This window comes from Choloepus didactylus, chromosome 21 (genome assembly GCF_015220235.1).
Source record: "Choloepus didactylus isolate mChoDid1 chromosome 21, mChoDid1.pri, whole genome shotgun sequence".
Classification (NCBI taxonomy): domain Eukaryota; kingdom Metazoa; phylum Chordata; class Mammalia; order Pilosa; family Megalonychidae; genus Choloepus; species Choloepus didactylus.
This window is the reverse complement of record NC_051327.1, coordinates 46,885,965-46,904,595: the sequence shown is the minus strand read 5'-3', so window position 1 is coordinate 46,904,595 and position 18,631 is coordinate 46,885,965. Positions and strand designations below refer to the sequence as shown.

Sequence of the window (18,631 nt, the reverse complement as noted above, 5' to 3'; positions counted from 1 at the left end):
TGCAAATAATATGACATGTGCATATAATTCAAACATAAATTTTGTGGGGAGAGGGTACAAAATAAATATTACAGTATTTTTTCAGCTCTACCTAAATGCTGCCTCAATGATTAGGTGAAAAGATTAATATTACTAATAGGAAGAGTCAACCTATTTTAAGGACTCTTTTCCAAGTAGTTAGAACAATTTTGCAAAACAAAGTTAAGAGTCTATGCCAATACATTTTTCTTGCAGTGTAATGTAATTGTTAATATGAGATACAACTTGTAAGCAATGAATGCAAATATAAATAGATAGAAGCCACCACTAAATCACAGTTTGGTGAAAAGCGTCTCAGCTAATGCAGTTTGGGGAAGGGGCTAAGGGAATTCAGAAGGGACAGACGGGGTTTCCAGTGGGAACATCATCTGCTTGCCCTAACGGTTTTTGTTATTTCGCATGTAACATCCGTTGTTGCAGAAAGGTAAATCCTTTCCAGGTATGCTGGCCAAGAATATACTTTATGTAGCATAGTAAAATCATTTAAGTATACTAATACTTCGTTTGCATTTATATTTGGGTATATGCACAATTATATATGCATATCAAAAGCTATTAACACATGACTTCCAGGGGTGTAAGTCTCCCTGGCAATGGGGGACATGACTCCCAGGGATAAGCCTAACCCTGGCATCATGGTATTTCCCCCTTGACCAAAAGGGGGAAAAGAAATATAGCAAAATAAGGTTCCAGTGGCTAAGAGATTTCAAATAGAGTCAAGAGGCTATTCTGGAGGTTACTCAGGCAAGCTTCAGCTAGGTATTGCAAATTGCCATTATATGCCAAGCCCCAACCAACAATATTCCTGAAAACCCTAAAGAATACCCAGGGCTCTAGCTGAGACTCAATAACAGTTTCACTCACAACATTTATTTATCAAAAACTTAAACCCTCCAGATTGTTCCTATGCCTGATAAGCCCTGAAACCCAGAGGTACCAGTCTCTCCAAGAACATCAGCTAGTTGCATCCCCCTACCCCATAATGTTGACATCCCTTTTCAACATGAAGAAATTAGAATGGTCATTGCCCAAATATCCTTGAAGATTGAGAGAATGATCAAATGAGAGGGAGGAGTTGTAACAGAAGAGATAGGATTTAATAAATGATTATGGCTACTGAATCATTATATAGTTATTTCTTTTAGTCTCTAATATACTGGAACAACTGGAAGGAAATACCTGAAATTGTGGAACTGTAACCCATACCATAGTTTCAAACTTGCTTTATAACTACTTGTTAAACTGTATTTTGAAATTTATCTCTCTTCTGCATATGTTATATTTCACAATAAAAAATGTGTTTAAAAAATTATAAACAGAATTTTAAAATATTATTTATCCCATTTTTGAAAACTTAACAGCTAAGACTGAGCTATGTACTGCAGAATTTTCTAGAATATCTCAACTCAGGGATAAAAACCAAAGGAAAACTTGATCATTTCTTTAGTAAATGGCTTATACGAAACCTCAAGCTATTTGTCTTTTTATAAATGATGGGTTTATTTGATGAAGATTATGATTCAATGACTGTTTAGCAGCAATTTTACCAAACTCTAAATTCGTTTATTAACAGGCATTAAAATAATACTAATCTTATTGAAAAACCATGAGTGCCACACTGGTGAATATACAGCTCATGAATAACTTAAAAAGTATTTCCCATTTTGAAAGGCTACATACAGCATACAAAAAACTACTACAGAAAGCTATAATATGGATACACGATTGATGTGTTTAAAATGATCTGTATACAGTACATAATCAATGTTAATTATGTATTCAATACATTTCTCTCTGATTCCTTTCATGCTTCACTTTCTCTAGAAACTGAAATCTGTACTTCCTCCTCTAAAATTGTGCAATCAGGTTATCCTTGGACATCAAATTATATTTCATCACAAATTTAATAAACTTATGACACAAAACTATTTCATTATCATATTCATCAAATATCTGCCAGTGATGAAAATAAGCATGTGAAAATATTCTCTAAATCCTACAGCATACTGATCCTGGTTTTGCTACAGATGATTCCTTTATGCTAACTCTGCTCAGAAAATATTTATTGCTATTCAGAAGACATGCAACACCATCACATGTGTGCCTGGTGTAGTCTATGGCAGGACGCTTGGAGCTTTATGAGCTGCACAAAGAGAAATCCGTTGTTCAGTTGTTGTCATCTGGTACATGTATCTGGATGGCACTCTGAAGTTTGACAGCAAGTTCATGTAGCTCAAGGCAGAACTGCCTTAAATATTCATATTTTCATATACCTTCATCTTGGCCTTCAGGTAGTTCAAGAAGTTTGTCAGTATTGGAGCCATCTGCCCTTATGTTCTGTTGAATATACTGCTGAACCGCTAGCGCTGTTTATTTCATCAGAGGATTCATCAGGCCAATTATAGAAATCCTGTGCCTTGGGGCTGGGCCTGTTCCACCTCAGCACTCAGTTTTAGTTCTTTTGATGTCAGGTACAGAGGAAATGAGTGCCTGGTGGATTCACATGTGCCGTTGCTTCTCTCTACCTCATGGTGTCGCTGTTGTAGCCTTGTCCTTCACAGTCCTACTGCTACTTGCCCACCCAAGGTGATGGTGGGCTCAGAGCCTTGTGCTCTGAGGCCACCGCTCTTTTTGTACACATTCCCATCCCAAGTTACAGGCTGGCTCCAGGAGCACACGCCTGGGACTGCTGCCACCTTCTCGTGGATCTAGAGCCACCCTCCCTCCACCCTGACCAGGACCCCTCTTTAAGGGTTGGGTTACTCCTTTTGTAAACTCTCAGAATGCAGAGATCTGATGACATTCTTTCCTCTGGAAATCGGTGCTGCTTGTCTTGCTCTGCCCTAAAGGAGGCTGCCCTCGATGATTTCCCGAGCAAGTAGTATGTGCCAGGCACTGTTCCAAGCACTATAGGTATTAACATGTTTTTTCTCATTTTATGCACACAACAACCCTGTGAGGAGGTATTTTTATTCTATTTTATAGATGAAGAGATCAAGCTTAGGAGAGTGTAAGTTGCCAGGGCCACAGAACTAGTTGGTGGATCCCAGACAGTCCAGTCCCAGAGTCTGTGCTGTTGACCACTTCACTAGCCTGCCTTCAGAGTGATTTTCTGGTTTTGAGTACACTGTAAAATAAAAAATAGCTGGCAACTTTGCTTACTAAGGAAGGGGACAAAACTCTAAAATTTTAATCTCTAGTGTGACACCCTTCCCTACAGATCTATCTCAAGTAGTTTCTCTGCCACTGTGTACCAGGTGGAGTGCCGAGCATTTAATATCCATGGTCTGAATTCACCCTCAAAACCACCCTGTGAGGTTGGTACTACCCCCATTCTTTAGATGAAAAAGCTGAAGCTCGGAGACATGAAGTAATTTACTCAGGATTACACAGCTAGGAAGCAGTAGAACTAGGATTTAAACTTTGTCTGTCTGATTTCAAAGGGCACGTTCTTACCTGTTGTGCTTCAGGAATACACGTGAATGAATAAGAAAGTGCTTCAATTCTGTTCACCCCTCTGATGTGCTAGAGAGTCCCAGGCATCTCTTTTTCTTATTCACTTTCAACTGCTCTAAGCAGGGAAGATCAGATTAGGTCAGTTAATTGTCTTCTGAATCAGAGCATTTGTATTGGGTGGCTCCTGGCTCGAGCCTGATCCCTGGAACAGTTGCCTGCAAGGTTTCCTCAAACGGTTCCTCAGCCTACCCCTAGGAACGGAGGGGGATGCCCTCACCACAGGAGATATGAGGTATGAAGACAGCCTCGAATGATAGCTTTCTGTGTGATACTTTTTAAGTCTCCCGGTTTATTTTTAATATTCCTACAAACTTAACATTTTTATTACTGATATATTTATTTTTATTTTATTTATTTAATTTTACTATTTTTAAGAAAAGGATGTCGCCTTCCTCACCAGTCCTCAGTAAACTGAGCCACAGGAAGAGGCCCCGTGGTTCTCCTCTGGTGCATGGCCACGTTTCCCTGCGGCACTTGGTGGCCATGGTTTGAGAAGTTCAGCCTCACACCAGGAGGACAGGATCTGTCCTGCTCGCAGCTCGTGGCTGCTGTCCCCAGCAGGAGGGCCACTGGCTAACTCAGTGCATCTTGGGTACTTGCCCAATTTCCCAAGGCTTCTGCCTCTTTCCCCCTTTTTACCTTCTTCTAGCATCCATTGTTCTCGTTCCAGGCCCCTCACTCTCTGTCTCCTCAGGTTACACGGTGACCTGGCTGCCCTCCCAGGGGCGCATGTCGCTGCTGGCTGCTGGAGCCCCCCGGTACCAGCATGTGGGGCGGGTGCTGCTGTTCCAAGAGCCAAAGGGCACAGGACCCTGGAGCCAAGTCCAGAAGATAGACGGTGTCCAGGTGAGCACGGCCCAGGGGCACCTGCGGAGGGACATGAGTTGTGCTTTCTGGTGTCCTGTGAACACTTGTCCACTCATCGTGTGCAGGCCCTGTGCCAAGTGCCATAGAAACATGATTGTGTTTGTTCCTCACAACAGCCCTCCGAGATAGGCTTTATCATCTCCATTTTACAGTTTAAAAAATGGGACCTCAGAGAACCCGACTCATTGTATTCATGTAGATTCTAAGGGCTGACTCCAGGATTTGAACCTGCATTTGAGGGACTGGAAGAAGATGGACTTGGTGCAACTTAGGGGAGGACATAAGAGTCATCGGCTCTTATTCAAACATCTTTCTCCTGTTACAGATTGGCTCCTATTTTGGTGGGGAGCTGTGTGGCATTGACATGGACCAGGATGGGGAGACAGAGCTGCTACTGATTGGAGCCCCCCTGTTCTATGGAGAGCAGAGAGGAGGCCGGGTGTTTGTCTACCAGAGAAAACAGGTGGGGATCCGGACAGTGAGCCAAGAAGGTGGGGAGAAACAGAGATTCACAGTCCTGCTTTGGTCCCAGCTTTTCTGAAAGGCTTTCCCTGTCTGATCATGTATTCATCAGACTTTTAGAACAGCAGGCAAACGATTGGGGGTAGGCTGTGTGAGGCCCAGTACCAAACTTTTTACATGCCTGACTTCATTCAATCCTCACAATCCCCTTCCAAGCTACTCCAAGCTTTGCTTTCCAATGGGAACCCCAGGTTCAGCCAGGTTATGTAACTTTCCAAACTCACTAACTCCCACAGATAGCAAGAGGTGGAGCTGAGACTTGAATCCAGGTAGGTCTGATGGCTCCATTTCCTGTTGGTGAGGGGCTACACCTTGCATTTCTTCGGTGTTCTTTACTGTTGCACAATGCTGCCTTCAGTGAAAGCTTTCTGAGTGACTGAGTGAAGGGTGACCTGTCTTCTTGCTTTCTCCTAGCTGAGGTTTGAAGTGGTCTCAGAGCTGCAGGGGGATCCTGGCTATCCCCTTGGGCGGTTTGGAGCAGCCATCACTGCCCTGGCAGACCTCAACGGGGATAGGCTGACAGACGTGGCCGTGGGAGCCCCACTGGAGGAGCAAGGGGCTGTGTACATCTTCAGTGGGCAGCATGGTGGGCTCAGCCCCCGGCCAAGCCAGGTGAGGCATCTCTGCCTGCCAATCAGAAACCCCTTCCCAGCCCGGACTCTACTCCCCAACCTGACTCTTCCCTCCCTCCAGTGTGTCCTCTCCCCAGCTTAGCATCAATTTCTCTTTTGGTCTCAGCGGATAGAGGGGACCCAGGTGTTCTCAGGAATCCGGTGGTTTGGACGCTCCATCCATGGGGTGAAGGACCTTGGAGGAGACGGCCTGGCCGATGTGGCTGTGGGGGCTGAAGGTCAGGTGATCGTGCTGAGGTGAGACAGCACCAATAATAATTTCAACTCCCGCGCTTTGAGCAATTACCCACCCTGGGCACTGTATTGCCTGTCTTACAGACAGTAGTTCGCTCGGTCTTCGTCCCAACCCTGTGAGATTGGTTCTTTTTTTATAGAGGCTGAATGTCTTACTCCAGGTTACCCAGCTGCTGTTCAGTGGCAGAACTGGGATTTGAATCCAGGCTTTTCTGCCACTAAAATCTTCTGGGAAAAAAACAGTTTTACCGATAAAGCATGGCTCCAGCACCTGGTGGCCTGGAGTCATTTGAAGCTCTGCCATTGACTTCTTGGGTGATCTTACACTACAGTCACTGAAGTTTTCAGGATCTGAGTTTCCTCATCTTTGAAACGGTGGTGGCATTTCCTGCCTTAGAGTTCTTGGGAGCATCATGTGATATCATATAGAGAATCAATGTTTATTGAGCTCCTACTGCTATATCTTAAACACTGAACCAGGCATTTGGGGACAAGAGGGCATGTGCGGGGTATTGTGTAATAAGAACAAAACAAATTGATAGGTAATTACATTTGTGAGAAGTGCTACGAAAGAAAGGAACAGATACTGTTAAAGAGAATAGCATGGTAGACCTAATATAGATTAGGGGGCCAAGAAAGTGATAATTGAGTGGTGAGAAAGATCCAGGCTTGCAGAAATCTCGGGTAGAAGCTTTCTATGTAGAAAGCCCAGGGTATGCCAAGGTCATGAGGCAGGCAGAAGGTTCATGTGTTCAGAGAACTGAAAGAGGGCCAGTGGCTGGAGCACAGTGAGTCAAGAGGAAGTGCAGTGGGAGGTAAGACTGGGGAGGTGGCAGTGTGGCTTGGATGGTGCAGAGGTTGGATTTTATTCTAAATATCATGCAGCATCATTGAAGAATTCTAAGCATGGAAGTAGCTTGATACAGTTTCTCTTTTTAAAAGTTCCCTCTTTATGGAAAATTGACCAAAGACTACTAGAATGAACTAGGGAACTCTAATTAATAATAATAATCACTGAGAGGAGATAATGACTCTGCTTTTGAGAAGGAGAGTTCTCTGGCATGTGGAACCTGGTAGATGGTGCCCTGGGACTCCTGGAGGATGTGCAGTGGAGGCCGAGGGAGAGACGTGGTTGTTTTCTGCCCTGCAGCTCCCGGCCTGTGGTGGACATCATCACACTGATGACCTTCTCCCCAGCCGAGATCCCCGTGCACGAAGTGGAGTGCTCCCATTCAACCAGTAACAGAAAGAAGGAGGGAGTTAACGTCACAGTCTGTTTCCAGGTCGAGCCTCTCCTCCCCCAGTTCCGAGGTCAGTGCTGTCATCTGGGTTCCCCAGAGCAGCTGCCCGCCCCAAATCTGGGCTGATAGCCCCAAGATCCCCCACCATTCAACTCCACCATTTTCATCTGCCCAGGGAGCCTGGTTGCCAATCTCACATACACTCTGCAGCTGGATGGCCATCGCACCCGCAGCCGGGGGGTGTTCCCAGGAGGGGGCCATGGAAGTCAGCAAGGAACACAGCTGTCACCCCCAGTCAGGTCCTGCACAGAAACTGTGGTTTCACTTCCCGGTAAGGGAGCCAGCACGATGACTGCGGAAAGGGTGCGGATGAGCTGATTGCCATGACAGGCCGTGCTGGTGCCAGGCTCAGCTCTGTCCCTCCGTGGCTGGGGGACAGGTCACTCCTCTCTCCCTGTCCTACTGTTTTCTCTCCTCTGCAGGAGTTATGATAATACCTTCTAGTCCTTAATCTACACATTTATGTGTTTTTAAAATGATTAAAATTGTAATGTACCTAACTATTTTTTTTGCTACCTTATCCACACATGAATCGTTGCTGCTTACCCAGCTTTCATGATTATTTTGAATGGCTACAGAATATTCAGTCCTGGTGGTGTGCCATTATTGGCGAGGTACATATATTTATTTATTATTAACATCCATTACAGAAATAGTTTTTTTTTTTTTTTTTTTTTTTTTTTAATCTTGGCTTAAACTGCTGAAATACCTATTTTCAATTTGCTTATAGTGGTCCCTGTGTAAAAAACAGGATGATAATCTATTCTGGTCTCTTAAGTATTTCGTAAGAGACTAAGTAGAGGATTGGGTATGGATTTTGAAGCTTGCTTTAAATTTTTTCTTATGGAAAAATTCAGATGTATATAAAAGTAGGAAAAATGGTTTAATGAACCCTATATACCCATCACCCAGTTTCAACAATTATCAGCTCACAATTTGATTTCATTCATACCTCCACGCAGTGTTCCTCTGCCTCTTGCACAACCCTCCCCCCATTACTTTAAAGCAATATTTAACTAATTTTTAAAATTTATTTAATTAATTTATTTTATTATATTGCCATAGGATTTTTCTTTTTTTTTTCAGTTTATATTTTGAAATAACTTCAAACCTACAGTACAGTTGTAAAAATAATAGATACCCCATGCAGAACTTCAACATTCCCCATCTTGTTACCCAAATTCACCAGTTCTAACAATTTTCCATGTATCATTCTACCTATTTGTTTATCTTTCTGTTTTCTGAACATTTGACAGCATGTTGCACACATCATATTCTTTGAACACATTACTTCCTGGTACATTTTCTACAAAGAATGTTCACTTATGTGGTCACCTAAAGTAAACATATCAAGTTTAGGAAAGTTAGCACTGATACAAAGCTTATCGTCTATATTCCAATTTTTTTTTTTATGTCCAACAATGTCCTTTTGAGCCTTTTCCATTCTTAGATCCCATCCAGTATCATATTTTGCATTTAATTGTCATTATCTCTTTAGTTGCTTTCTTTTTTTTTTTTTTTTTTTTTTTTTTGGTAATTGTGGAAACATTTATACAACATAAATCTTCCCATCCCAAGCCTTCCCAGGCATACTATTCAGTGGGATTAATTAACATTCACCATGTTGCAGTACCCTTACCACCATCCATTACTAGAACTTTCCCTTCTCCCCAAACAGAAACCAGATATGCATTTTGCATTAACTCCCCTTTGCCCCCTTAGCCCCACCCTCGATAACCTGTAATCTACTCTCTGTCTCTATGTGTTTTCATAGTCTCTGGTATTTTTCTTAGTGTTTACCATGGGGCTTTAAGGTTAACATCTCAAGTCTCTAATAGTCTCATTTGCTTTGACACCAGCTTAACTTAATAGCATACATAAAGTATGTTCTCAGACACCTCTGTCCATCCCCTTTATGTAGTTCTTGTGAAAAATTACATATTTATACATTATGAGTCTAAAACTATTAATTTATTACATTTTATGCATTTGCCTTTTAGATCCTGTAGAAAGTAAAAAGTAGAGTTACAAACCAAAAAACACCATAGTACTGGCATTTTTATTTACCCACATCATTATTTTTACTAGAGATCTTTATTTCTTCATGTGGCTTCGTTCAGTTGCCTAGTGTTCTTTGCTTTCAACCTGCAGAACTCCCTTTTAGCATTTCTTGTAGGACTGGTCCAGGGTGATGAACTCCTTCAGCTCTTGTTTATTTGAGAATGTCTTAATCCCTTCCTTATTTTTGAAAGATATTTTTCCTAGATACAGAATTATTGTTTGGCAGTTTTTTGCTGTCAGCCCTTCAAATATGTCTTACCATTGCCTTCTTGCCTCCCTTGTTTCTGATAAAAAAAATTGGCCCTTAATCTTACTGAGGCTCCCTTGTATGTGACATGTTGCTTCTCTCTTGCAGCTTTCAGAATTTTCTCTTTATCTTTGGCATTCAGCAGTTTGATTATAACATGGTACAGTGTGAGTCTATTTGGGTTTATTCTGTTCGGAATTTGTGGAGTTTCTTGGTGTGGATATTCATGTCTTTAGTTAAATTCGGGAAGTTTTCAGCCTTTATTCTTTGAATATTCTCTCTGCTCCCCCCTCTTTTTTAACTGCAGATTTTACTGAGATATATTCACGTACCATATGTTCCATCCAAAGTATATGTCTCACAGTATCATCACCTAGTTATGCAGTCATCATCACACTCAATATTAGACCATTTTCATTGCTCCAAAAAGGAAAATAACGGACATAAAAAAAGAAAACGCAAACCACCCCATATCCTCCCCCCGCATTATTGACCCCTATATAATGTGGTACGCTGTCATTACTGATGAAGAACTATTAAGATATAACTGTTAACTATAGTCCACAGCTTGCAATAGGTAATTTTCCCCATATACCACTCTATCATTAACCCTTTTGTACAAGTGTCATACATTTGTACTAGTCCATGCAAGAACTTATTTATATTTGTAGTAGTAATCAGTGATATACTTGACTTGAAACAACCCCTTTGAATCAAATTCACCTGCAGTACAGCACTATTATTTATAATTTCAATAACAAGCTATCTGCACCTATATCCATTTCCAAACATTTAAGTTCAACCTTGTTAAAAATTCTGTGGTTACATATTAGGTAACCACTCCCCCTTTTCTAATATTCGTCTCTAGGTATCCTACATTCTGTATTTTATGACTATGAGTTTACATATTCTGGTTAGTTCATATTAGTGAAATCATACAATATCTTTACTCATCTGTTGAGGGACACTTGGATTGTTTCCATCTTTTGGCAATTGTGAATAATGCTACCATGAACATCAGTGTGCAAATGTCTGTTCATGTCCCTGCTTTCAGATCTTCTGGGTATATACCGAGTAGCAGAATTGCTGGGTCATAAGGCAACTCAATATTTAGTTTTCTGAGAACAGCCAAACTGTCTTCCACAGTAGCTGTACCATTTTACCTTCCGACCTTCAGTGGATAAGTGTTCCTATTTCTCCATATCCTCTCTAACACTTACTTCCTGTTTGTTTAATAATGGCCATTCTTACAGGTGTGAGATGATATTTCATTGCGGTTTTGATTTGTATTTCCCTAATAGCTAATGAAGATTGCTTTTTAGCCATTTGTATTTCCTTTTTGGAGAAAATCTTTTGCCTATTTTATAATTGAGTTGTTTGTCCTTTTATTGTTGAGTAGTAGGATTTCTTTATATATACTGGATATCAAACCTTTATTTGTTATATGGTTACCAAATATTCTCTCCCATTGAGTTGGTTGCCTTTTCGCCTTTCACAAAGTCCTTTGAAGCACAGATGTGTTCAATCTTGTCTCTCTGCCCCTTTTTTCTCTTCTCCTTATCGGGCCTCCCACAATGTGTATGTTGGTATGATTGATGGTTGTCCCACAGGTTCCTCTGGCCTCAGTTCACTTTTCTTACATTTCTTTCCTCTTTCGGTTCCTCGGGCTAGATCATTTCAACTGTCTTATCTTCAAGTTCACTGAATCTTTCTTCTGCCAGCTCCAATCTGCTGGACCCCTTAGGGAATTTTAAATTTCAGTTACTGGGGTCTTCGGCTCTGTTTGGTACCTTTTCATAATTTCCATCTCTCTATTTCATATTCTCTTTGTGTTCATCTGTCGTTTTACTGATCTCCTTTAGCTCTTTGTTTATTTTTCCTTTAGCTCTTTGAACATACTTAGGGCAATATTTAAAGTCTTTGTCTAGAATGTCCCAGGACTGGTCTTCCTCACTGATGGTTTCTAATGTTACTCTTCTCCTTTGCCTGGGCTATTACTTCCTCTTTCTTTGTATGTTTTATAATCTTTTGTTAAAACCTGGACATTTTCATATTTTAGCATGTCGTTGGAATTTAGACTCTGTGACATCTGTTCCTTAAGCTGTGGGGTGCCTTCCTTCAGGGCTTATCCATAAGATGAGTTTGGAGAATGCTCCAGGCCAAAGCACAGGGGCCTCCCTGATCCTTTCTGCACATGTCTTGTCTTGAGCAGGTACACACATGGCCTTAGGACCTCCTTTGTTTACTGGGATATGGATATGACTGTCCCTTCTTCCCTAGGAAACAGCTTCTTCACTGTCTGTTCCAGGCACTGCGCTGTATGTCCTATAGCCATCAATCCTTTGCCTTGGGCAGCATGGCTTGACTGCTCTCCCACAGTGTTCTGTAGTAGAGCTCGGTCAGCTGCCTTCTACATGCAGGGCAAGTACTGGGACAGTGAGTCCCTCAGACCACTGCCAGATAGATTGGGTCAGACATACATGTTCCCAGGATATGCACGAGGACTACTCTGTTCCTTCTGCAGTCAGGTCCAGTGATCTGCACTGGGAGCATTACCGTAAGGCTCTACACTGAGCCTGGGAAGGGGGTAAGGGAGAGGCCACCCAGGGCACTGGGAGATCCTTATGTTTTTAAGTAGCCTTTTTCTTGACTCAGCGCTTACCCATTTACTGCAGTCCTTTAACTGTTTCTGGAGCTTTTGGAAAGATGTTTCTGTTACTTCTTGCTGGTTGTTTCAAAGCTTCTTTAGGGCGACTAATCCTTGAAGTATCCCACTCTGCGCCTTTTGATTGGGGCCTTTAAGATTTTGAAATTTTAAATATAAATTTGCTGAAGAAGGAAGGCAGTGGACTTGGGAGTCGGTTCAGGTCTGGGTTTCAGATCTGGCTGTCACTTCTTAGTTCTTGGGCAAATTGCATCACCTTTTAGACCTCATTTTCCTCATTTTTAGTCTGGGGATAATAATGCCTTGGTAGAATCTTTAGGTGGAACACAATTTGAGTGCTTACAAATGCCAATGGCAGGCTCCGGTAACAACAAGGAAGACTAAGACTCATCCATGTTCTCAAGGAACCAATATTCTAAAACTAGGATATTCTAGTTCTTATAGAAAATTCTTCTCTTGTGAAAACTTTGATTGATAATGGCTGCCTTGAGGGGTGGACAAAGAATTCAGGTCTCCATGAGGGCTTAATGGAAAAAAGTACTGTGGTCCATTAGTGACGTCTGCCCTGGAATTTGGGCCGGTGGTATTGACACCTATGCTGAGAAACAACCCTGCCTGGCTTATAAAACATCTGATACGGAGTGTTACTATAATCCTCACTATTGGTAAGGGCTTAGACAACCATCTCCTAGAATTTTATCATTCATAAAATGGGGAAAAGGCATGTATTTAATTGGAAGTGTAGTGAAGATTAAACTCATGACATAGTCATTGTAATCTTCACCCACAGGTGTGCATTCAAGACCTCATCTCTCCCATCAATGTCTCCCTGAATTTCTCTCTTTGGGAGGAAGACGGGACATCGAGGGACCAGAGTGTGGTAAGAAGAGATTGACCTGGGGAATTGATGGGGGGAATATAGAAGAAAGAGTAGGAGCTCAGCTTAGCAAACAGTGACTAAATCATACAGGAGTCTCTGTAAGCAACAGAAACCAAGTGTGGCTTACTTACATACGAAAGGAATTTATGGGAGTTTTGTACTTATGATTCAAAGGGAAATTTTAAAAACCCAAGTTGGAAAGAAAGGGAACCAGAGTGGTAGCTCTGGGGGAATCTCAAGAGGAGGAAAGGGCCCCTTCAGTGACTCTGCTCCAGGTCCTTACAGTGAATCAGCGTCACATATCTTTAGGCTTCTAACACTTGCTCAGTATGAGAATTCCAGGGAGAGAACTTCAGAAGGCATAGCATCAGGCCAGGACCATTCCTTATTGTGGAAGGACATGTTACCCTGGTTAGCTTTCTCACCAAATGATATTCACTTGGGGGTGGGTGGGGTCCCTCAAAGGCAAACTGGGCTTGCTATTGTTGTATAAAAGAAGAGAGCAGGATGTGGGCAGTCTAAACAAAAACCCAAGCCACCCTTGTTACCAGATCACCACACTCCTCACTCAATGTCAACACCTTGTTTCCTTTTCTAAAATCCCTGGCACTCTGCTGGCGTTCAGGCTCTGTGGGAAGTCCGTGGGGTCTGGTGGAAAGAGCCTAGGCCTGGAGGCCTGCACCGGGGGTGGGGGTGGGGGTGTTTTCTAGCACAGGTTTTGAGCAAGGTGTCCCTCTCTGGGCCTGTCCCCCTCTATACAATGAGTCCCTGTTACTCTGAGGCCTCTCCCAGGCCTGGAGACCTCTCCCTCCTGAAACAGGAACTGTGGCACACACTCTTTCTTGTGCATTTTCTGCTACCCTCTTCTTAGTCCCTGGCTGCCTTCCAGCACCATGCGATGAGTGTACTGCCCTCTCTGTGTGCTCACCCCCCTGAGATTTGAAGATAACGATGGTGTGCTTACCCAGAAATAAACTCCTGCCCACAGGTGCTCATCACGGACTTGCGGGAAGTTGATTGAGCACCTTCTCTGTGCCAGGCCCTGTGCTGGGGGCTGGTCCCCTGAGGTACATAAAGCATGGTTCCTACCCTCACTCCCAGCCTGCTTTTGGGAAAGTCAGACACGATGGACAGTTAGTATCCACGGTCACAATGCTGCAGTAACATTAGATATGGAATGGCAAAGAACTCGTGCCCGGATTTGGGGAATAAGGAAAGCCTTCCCACAAGGCTTGTCCCTTGAAGTCCCCACGTGGAGAAGGGGGGCATGGGCATTCAGGAAGAAGGCCTAAGGTGATTGCAGGTAAAGATGCCAGAGTATGGGGTGATGGGAGTGGTAAGGGAGAGAGAGGGTAGCACCAGAGTGGGGAGGGGCTGCTCTCCAGTGGCCTTTTCAGGTGGGCAAAGGGGGTTGGCCTTTTCCCTGAGGGCACTGAAAAGCCACAAAAGGACTTTTAAGCAGAGGAAGGAAATGGGATGTTAAGATGGGCTTTTTTGATTGCAAGTAGCAGAAACCTCAAAACTGATGTAAACACAAAGGGAGTCTTTTGGCACATGTAACTACTGAAGAGAACAGGGTAGATTTGTTCACACATGGCTGGATCCAGATGCCTGAGCAAAGTCATCAGGAGTCCATCTTTCTTTATATCTTGGCTTATTATCCTGGCGTTGGTATTGTTGTCAGGCAGGCTCTCTTTCACACTGGCAGAGTAGCTACCAACAACCACTTCACAGGTCAACAACCCAAGGTAGAAAAGAGAGTGCTGCCTCTTCAAAGTCTCTCTCTGGGCCATATTCACACCCCTAAAGCAATCGCTGGTGCCAGGCCTGGGTCAGGGACCCATTGCTGGCCCTGCAGCAGTTCCAGCATGGCGGCTGGGGGGGAATGATCAGCCTCACCTTAACCCCAAGTTCTGAGAATCAGGGAGAGTAGTGTTCCCCAAAGGAAAATTAAGGTGTTTGCTATTCTAGGAAGAGAGACTAGATAATCTTCGTTGTTGCCTAGATGTTTTAGGAAGGTGATTCTGCAGCTGTCTGGAGGCTGAATTGCAAGGATGTGAGCCTGGGGTCAGGGAGATGGGTTGGAGGCTAATGTAGTGGTCCGGATGAGAGATGGGAGGGACTGAAGCAAGGCATTTTTGGTGGCAGCAGAGAGATTTAAGAGGCAGAATTGTTAGGATGTTTAGAGGAGAAAGGCAGAAGATGGCACTCATTTCTTACTTGGATCTGAGTAGGTGATGGAGCTGCTCACCCTGACAGGGTGCACAAGGGGGAAGCAGGTTTGTCAGGAAGCAGAGCTGGTGAGCTCCGCTTTGGACTTGTTGCATTTGGGGGCTTGTGAGACCTTGTGAGGCAGCTAGATCCATTTTAGGCAAGGTATCACATTAACTCAATGGCACACAATAGAGATTCAAATTAAAAGTAGCATTTAAAAAGTCTGTTTCTTTCTCTTATAAAACCTAGACCAAAGCTGGTATGGAAATTCTTTCCTCTAAATCAAGGTAAACTTTTTCTGTAAAGGGTCAGATAGTAAATATTTTTGGCTTTGCAGGCCAGAAACTTTCTGTTGCATTTACTGAACTCTGCCATTGTAATGCCAAAGCTGCAGAGAAGGGTATGTAAACAAATGGGCATGGCTGTGTTCCCATTACTGTTTGTTTATAAAACAGGTAGCTGCTCAATTCGACCTTTGGGCTTTCGTTTGCTGACCCTGCTCTAACTGGTTATAGTCTTGGCTTCCTTCTGTCTTGCTTCTCTATCCTTGGTGGGCCTTCTTGTAGTTGAAGATGGTTGCGGATGCTCTGGCCATTATGTCTGCGTTCTTGCCACCTGTGGGGAAGAGGAGTAGAAGTAGTGTATGCCTCTTCCCTTGAAGAATATTTCCAGAAAACCACGACACTTTCACTTACATCTAGTGGCCATGCCTAGCTACAAAAGAGGCTGAGAAATGTAGTCTTCAGTCTGTATGGCTATGTAACCAGCTAAAAAATGGACGTTCTTATTTGAAGGAAGAAGGTGATAAAAGATATATGGGGAAAAAAAAAAAGATATATGGGGACAACCAGCAGCCTTTGCCATTGGCATTAATTACATGCCAAGTCCTGTGGTGTAGAAACTCAGGGGAGAATAGGGCTCTGTGGTCCAAGTCGTCAGAAAAGTCTTCCTGGGGAATGTGTGATGGTCTGGATCTTGCTGAATGGAGTAGACTTCAGGTGAGTGGGGAGAGGAGAGGCTGAGGGAACAGCGTGAGGAAAAGTATGGTGTAGGCTCAAGGGAAATGGGGAAGCGGGCTTCACTTCTGTTGGAGAGAAAGCTGAACATGACGGCGGCCCGGGATGCCCACCTGAGAACTGGCTGGGCCTGATGGGAAGCTGTGGGTGTGAATGCTGAGGAGGGTGGTGAGCCTTCAGCAGAGGCAGCCAGGACCTCTGCCCCTTAAGGAAGAGCTTGGAGGCTGCTTGGTGAGTGGCCTGGAAGCAGAGGAGGCTGGAGTCTTTCTAAAATATAGTGTCGATCACCCATAAAATCCTTCCATGGCCCTCATTACCCTCCATGTAAGGTCCCAACTCCCTAACATAGCTTGCAAGGCCCAGTGAATCTGGACCCTGCCCCTCTCTGTGCCCCTTCCAGGGTGCTGCACACCAACGAGTCTGAGCATCTTCCTGCTCTTGCACACAACGCAATCTTTCTTGTCTCTGGGTCTTTCTATAGATTGTCCTCTTGTTTTAGTTTCCTGGGCTGCTCAAAGCAAATACCATGAAATGGGTCAGGTTAAACAATGGGAATTTATTTGCTCACAGTTTGAGGCCAGGAAAATGTCCAAATCAAGGCATCACCAAGGCGATGCTTTCTTCCCAAAGACCAGCTGCCAGCAATCCTTGGCTTCTCTGTCACGTGGCAACGCACATGGCGGCGTCTGCTGGCCTCTCCCTTATCTTCTGGGTCTCCTTGATTTCAGCTTCTGGCTTCTGTGGCTTCCTCTCTCATGTCTGAATTCATTCTGTTTACTAAGGACTCCAGTAATAGGATTAAGACCCATTCTGATCGAGGTGGGTCACACCTTAACTGAAGTAGCCTCATCAAAAAGTCCTACTGACCATGGGTTCACACCTACAGGAGTGGATTAAATTTAAGAACAAGTTTTTCTGGGGTACATGCAGCTTCAGATCACCACAATTTTCTTCTTCCCTTTCCATTCTCTTCACCTGGCTCCATCCTCCCCATCCTTGAGATTTCAGTTGAGATGTCATTCCTTTGGGAAGCTTCCCTGATCCCCAGGTCTGGGATAGGATTCCCTTCCTGATGCTCTAAGAAGGGAGCTGTGTCCTTTCCATCATAGCACCATCCCAACCCTGTTATGAATGCCTGTCCATCTCTCCTACCACATTGGGAGGGCAGGCTATATGTCTTTCCTTCCTGGGAATATACCCAGCGCCCAGTGTGGGGCCCGACCTAGAGTAGAAGCTCAGGAAATGTTGAAAAATTGGCCTTGATTTGATAGGAGATGGAGAGCTGTTCTAGGGGGGCGATGGGGTTTGTAGAGGAGAACCAGGATTAAAGACTTATCCATGGGCAGGTGAGTCTAGAGGTACGCAGCACAGAGTCCCTGCCAGGGGAAGATACGGGGGGTGGGAAGAACCGTTGGAGGCTGCTTTGCCAAGGCCCAGACTGTCCAGGAGGGGGAATGCAACCCCCTGAGCCTCGCCTTCCATCTAGGAGCTGCCACTAGAGTAGGGCTGCACAGGGGGGTGTAGGAGGAGGCCAGGGCCCACCTGGGGAAGGCACTTGGCTCCTGGGAGGGGCCGACCACAGCCAGCCCAGCCGTGAGTCCCTTCAGCCTTCCTCCAGGGGTTCTGCTGCCTCAATTAAACTCTCCTGTCTTCTGGCCCTCCCCCTTCTTCATGTTCAGCAGGGCAAAGACATGCAGCCCATCCTGAGACCCTCACCACACTCTGAGACCAAGGAGGTAAGGGGGGAAGAGCAGTAGACAGAGACCAGTGGTGAGGACCCCTCCTGTATTGGGGGCCTGAACCTTCCAGTGTTTTTTTCTTCTGGGCCTTTCAGATCCCTTTTGAGAAGAACTGCGGGGAGGACAAGAAATGTGAAGCGAACCTGGTGCTGTCCTTCTCCCCAGCAAGGTCTGAAAGGCTGCTCCACTCCCAGGCCTCCTGTTCCACTCTGTTCCACTCTGGGTTTTCCTGAGGCGGCTTCTGTGTGCTGGAACAAACACTGTACTCAGAGCCAGAAGACCTCCCCCTCCCCACTCACTGGCTGTGTGATCTGGGGAAGCTGGTTCCCTTCTCTGGGCCTCAGTTTCCTTCTCTGAGAAATGGGAATGCTTGTAACTCCCCTGTGGAACTCCTGTCAGGATTAGATGAGATTTCAAAATTTAAAGCCTCAGCAGAGGAGCTTATTTTTATGCTACTTTTCCAGACCTACCAGTTCCCTCAGTTCCCAAATTTCCCACCTCTGATCCTGCTTTCCTCTTGGCCTCATACCTTTTCCGTGGTCTTTTCCCCAGATCCAAAGTCCTGCGTCTGACTCCCTCTGCCAGCCTCTCCGTGGAGCTGATGCTAAAGAATGAGGATGAAGATGCTTACTGGGTTCGGCTGGGCCTGAGCTTCCCCCAGGGACTCTCCTTTCGCAAAGTGGAGATGCTCAAGGTGA

At 44.4% G+C, this 18,631-nt stretch overlaps 1 protein-coding gene and 1 pseudogene across 1 annotated transcript in view; one reads left to right on the top strand and one right to left on the bottom strand.

The window, feature by feature from the left end:
• Positions 1-18,631, top strand: part of ITGAL (integrin subunit alpha L) — a 54,969-nt gene that overhangs the window by 22,377 nt on the left and 13,961 nt on the right. The window contains 11 exon segments of the mRNA XM_037814960.1: positions 4,250-4,401; positions 4,748-4,885; positions 5,359-5,556; positions 5,683-5,813; positions 6,961-7,121; positions 7,227-7,363; positions 7,365-7,382; positions 12,875-12,964; positions 17,877-17,930; positions 18,029-18,102; positions 18,486-18,627. Coding sequence (XP_037670888.1) covers positions 4,250-4,401; positions 4,748-4,885; positions 5,359-5,556; positions 5,683-5,813; positions 6,961-7,121; positions 7,227-7,363; positions 7,365-7,382; positions 12,875-12,964; positions 17,877-17,930; positions 18,029-18,102; positions 18,486-18,627 — 1,295 coding nt within the window.
• LOC119518019 lies at positions 1,844-2,569 on the bottom strand (annotated as a pseudogene).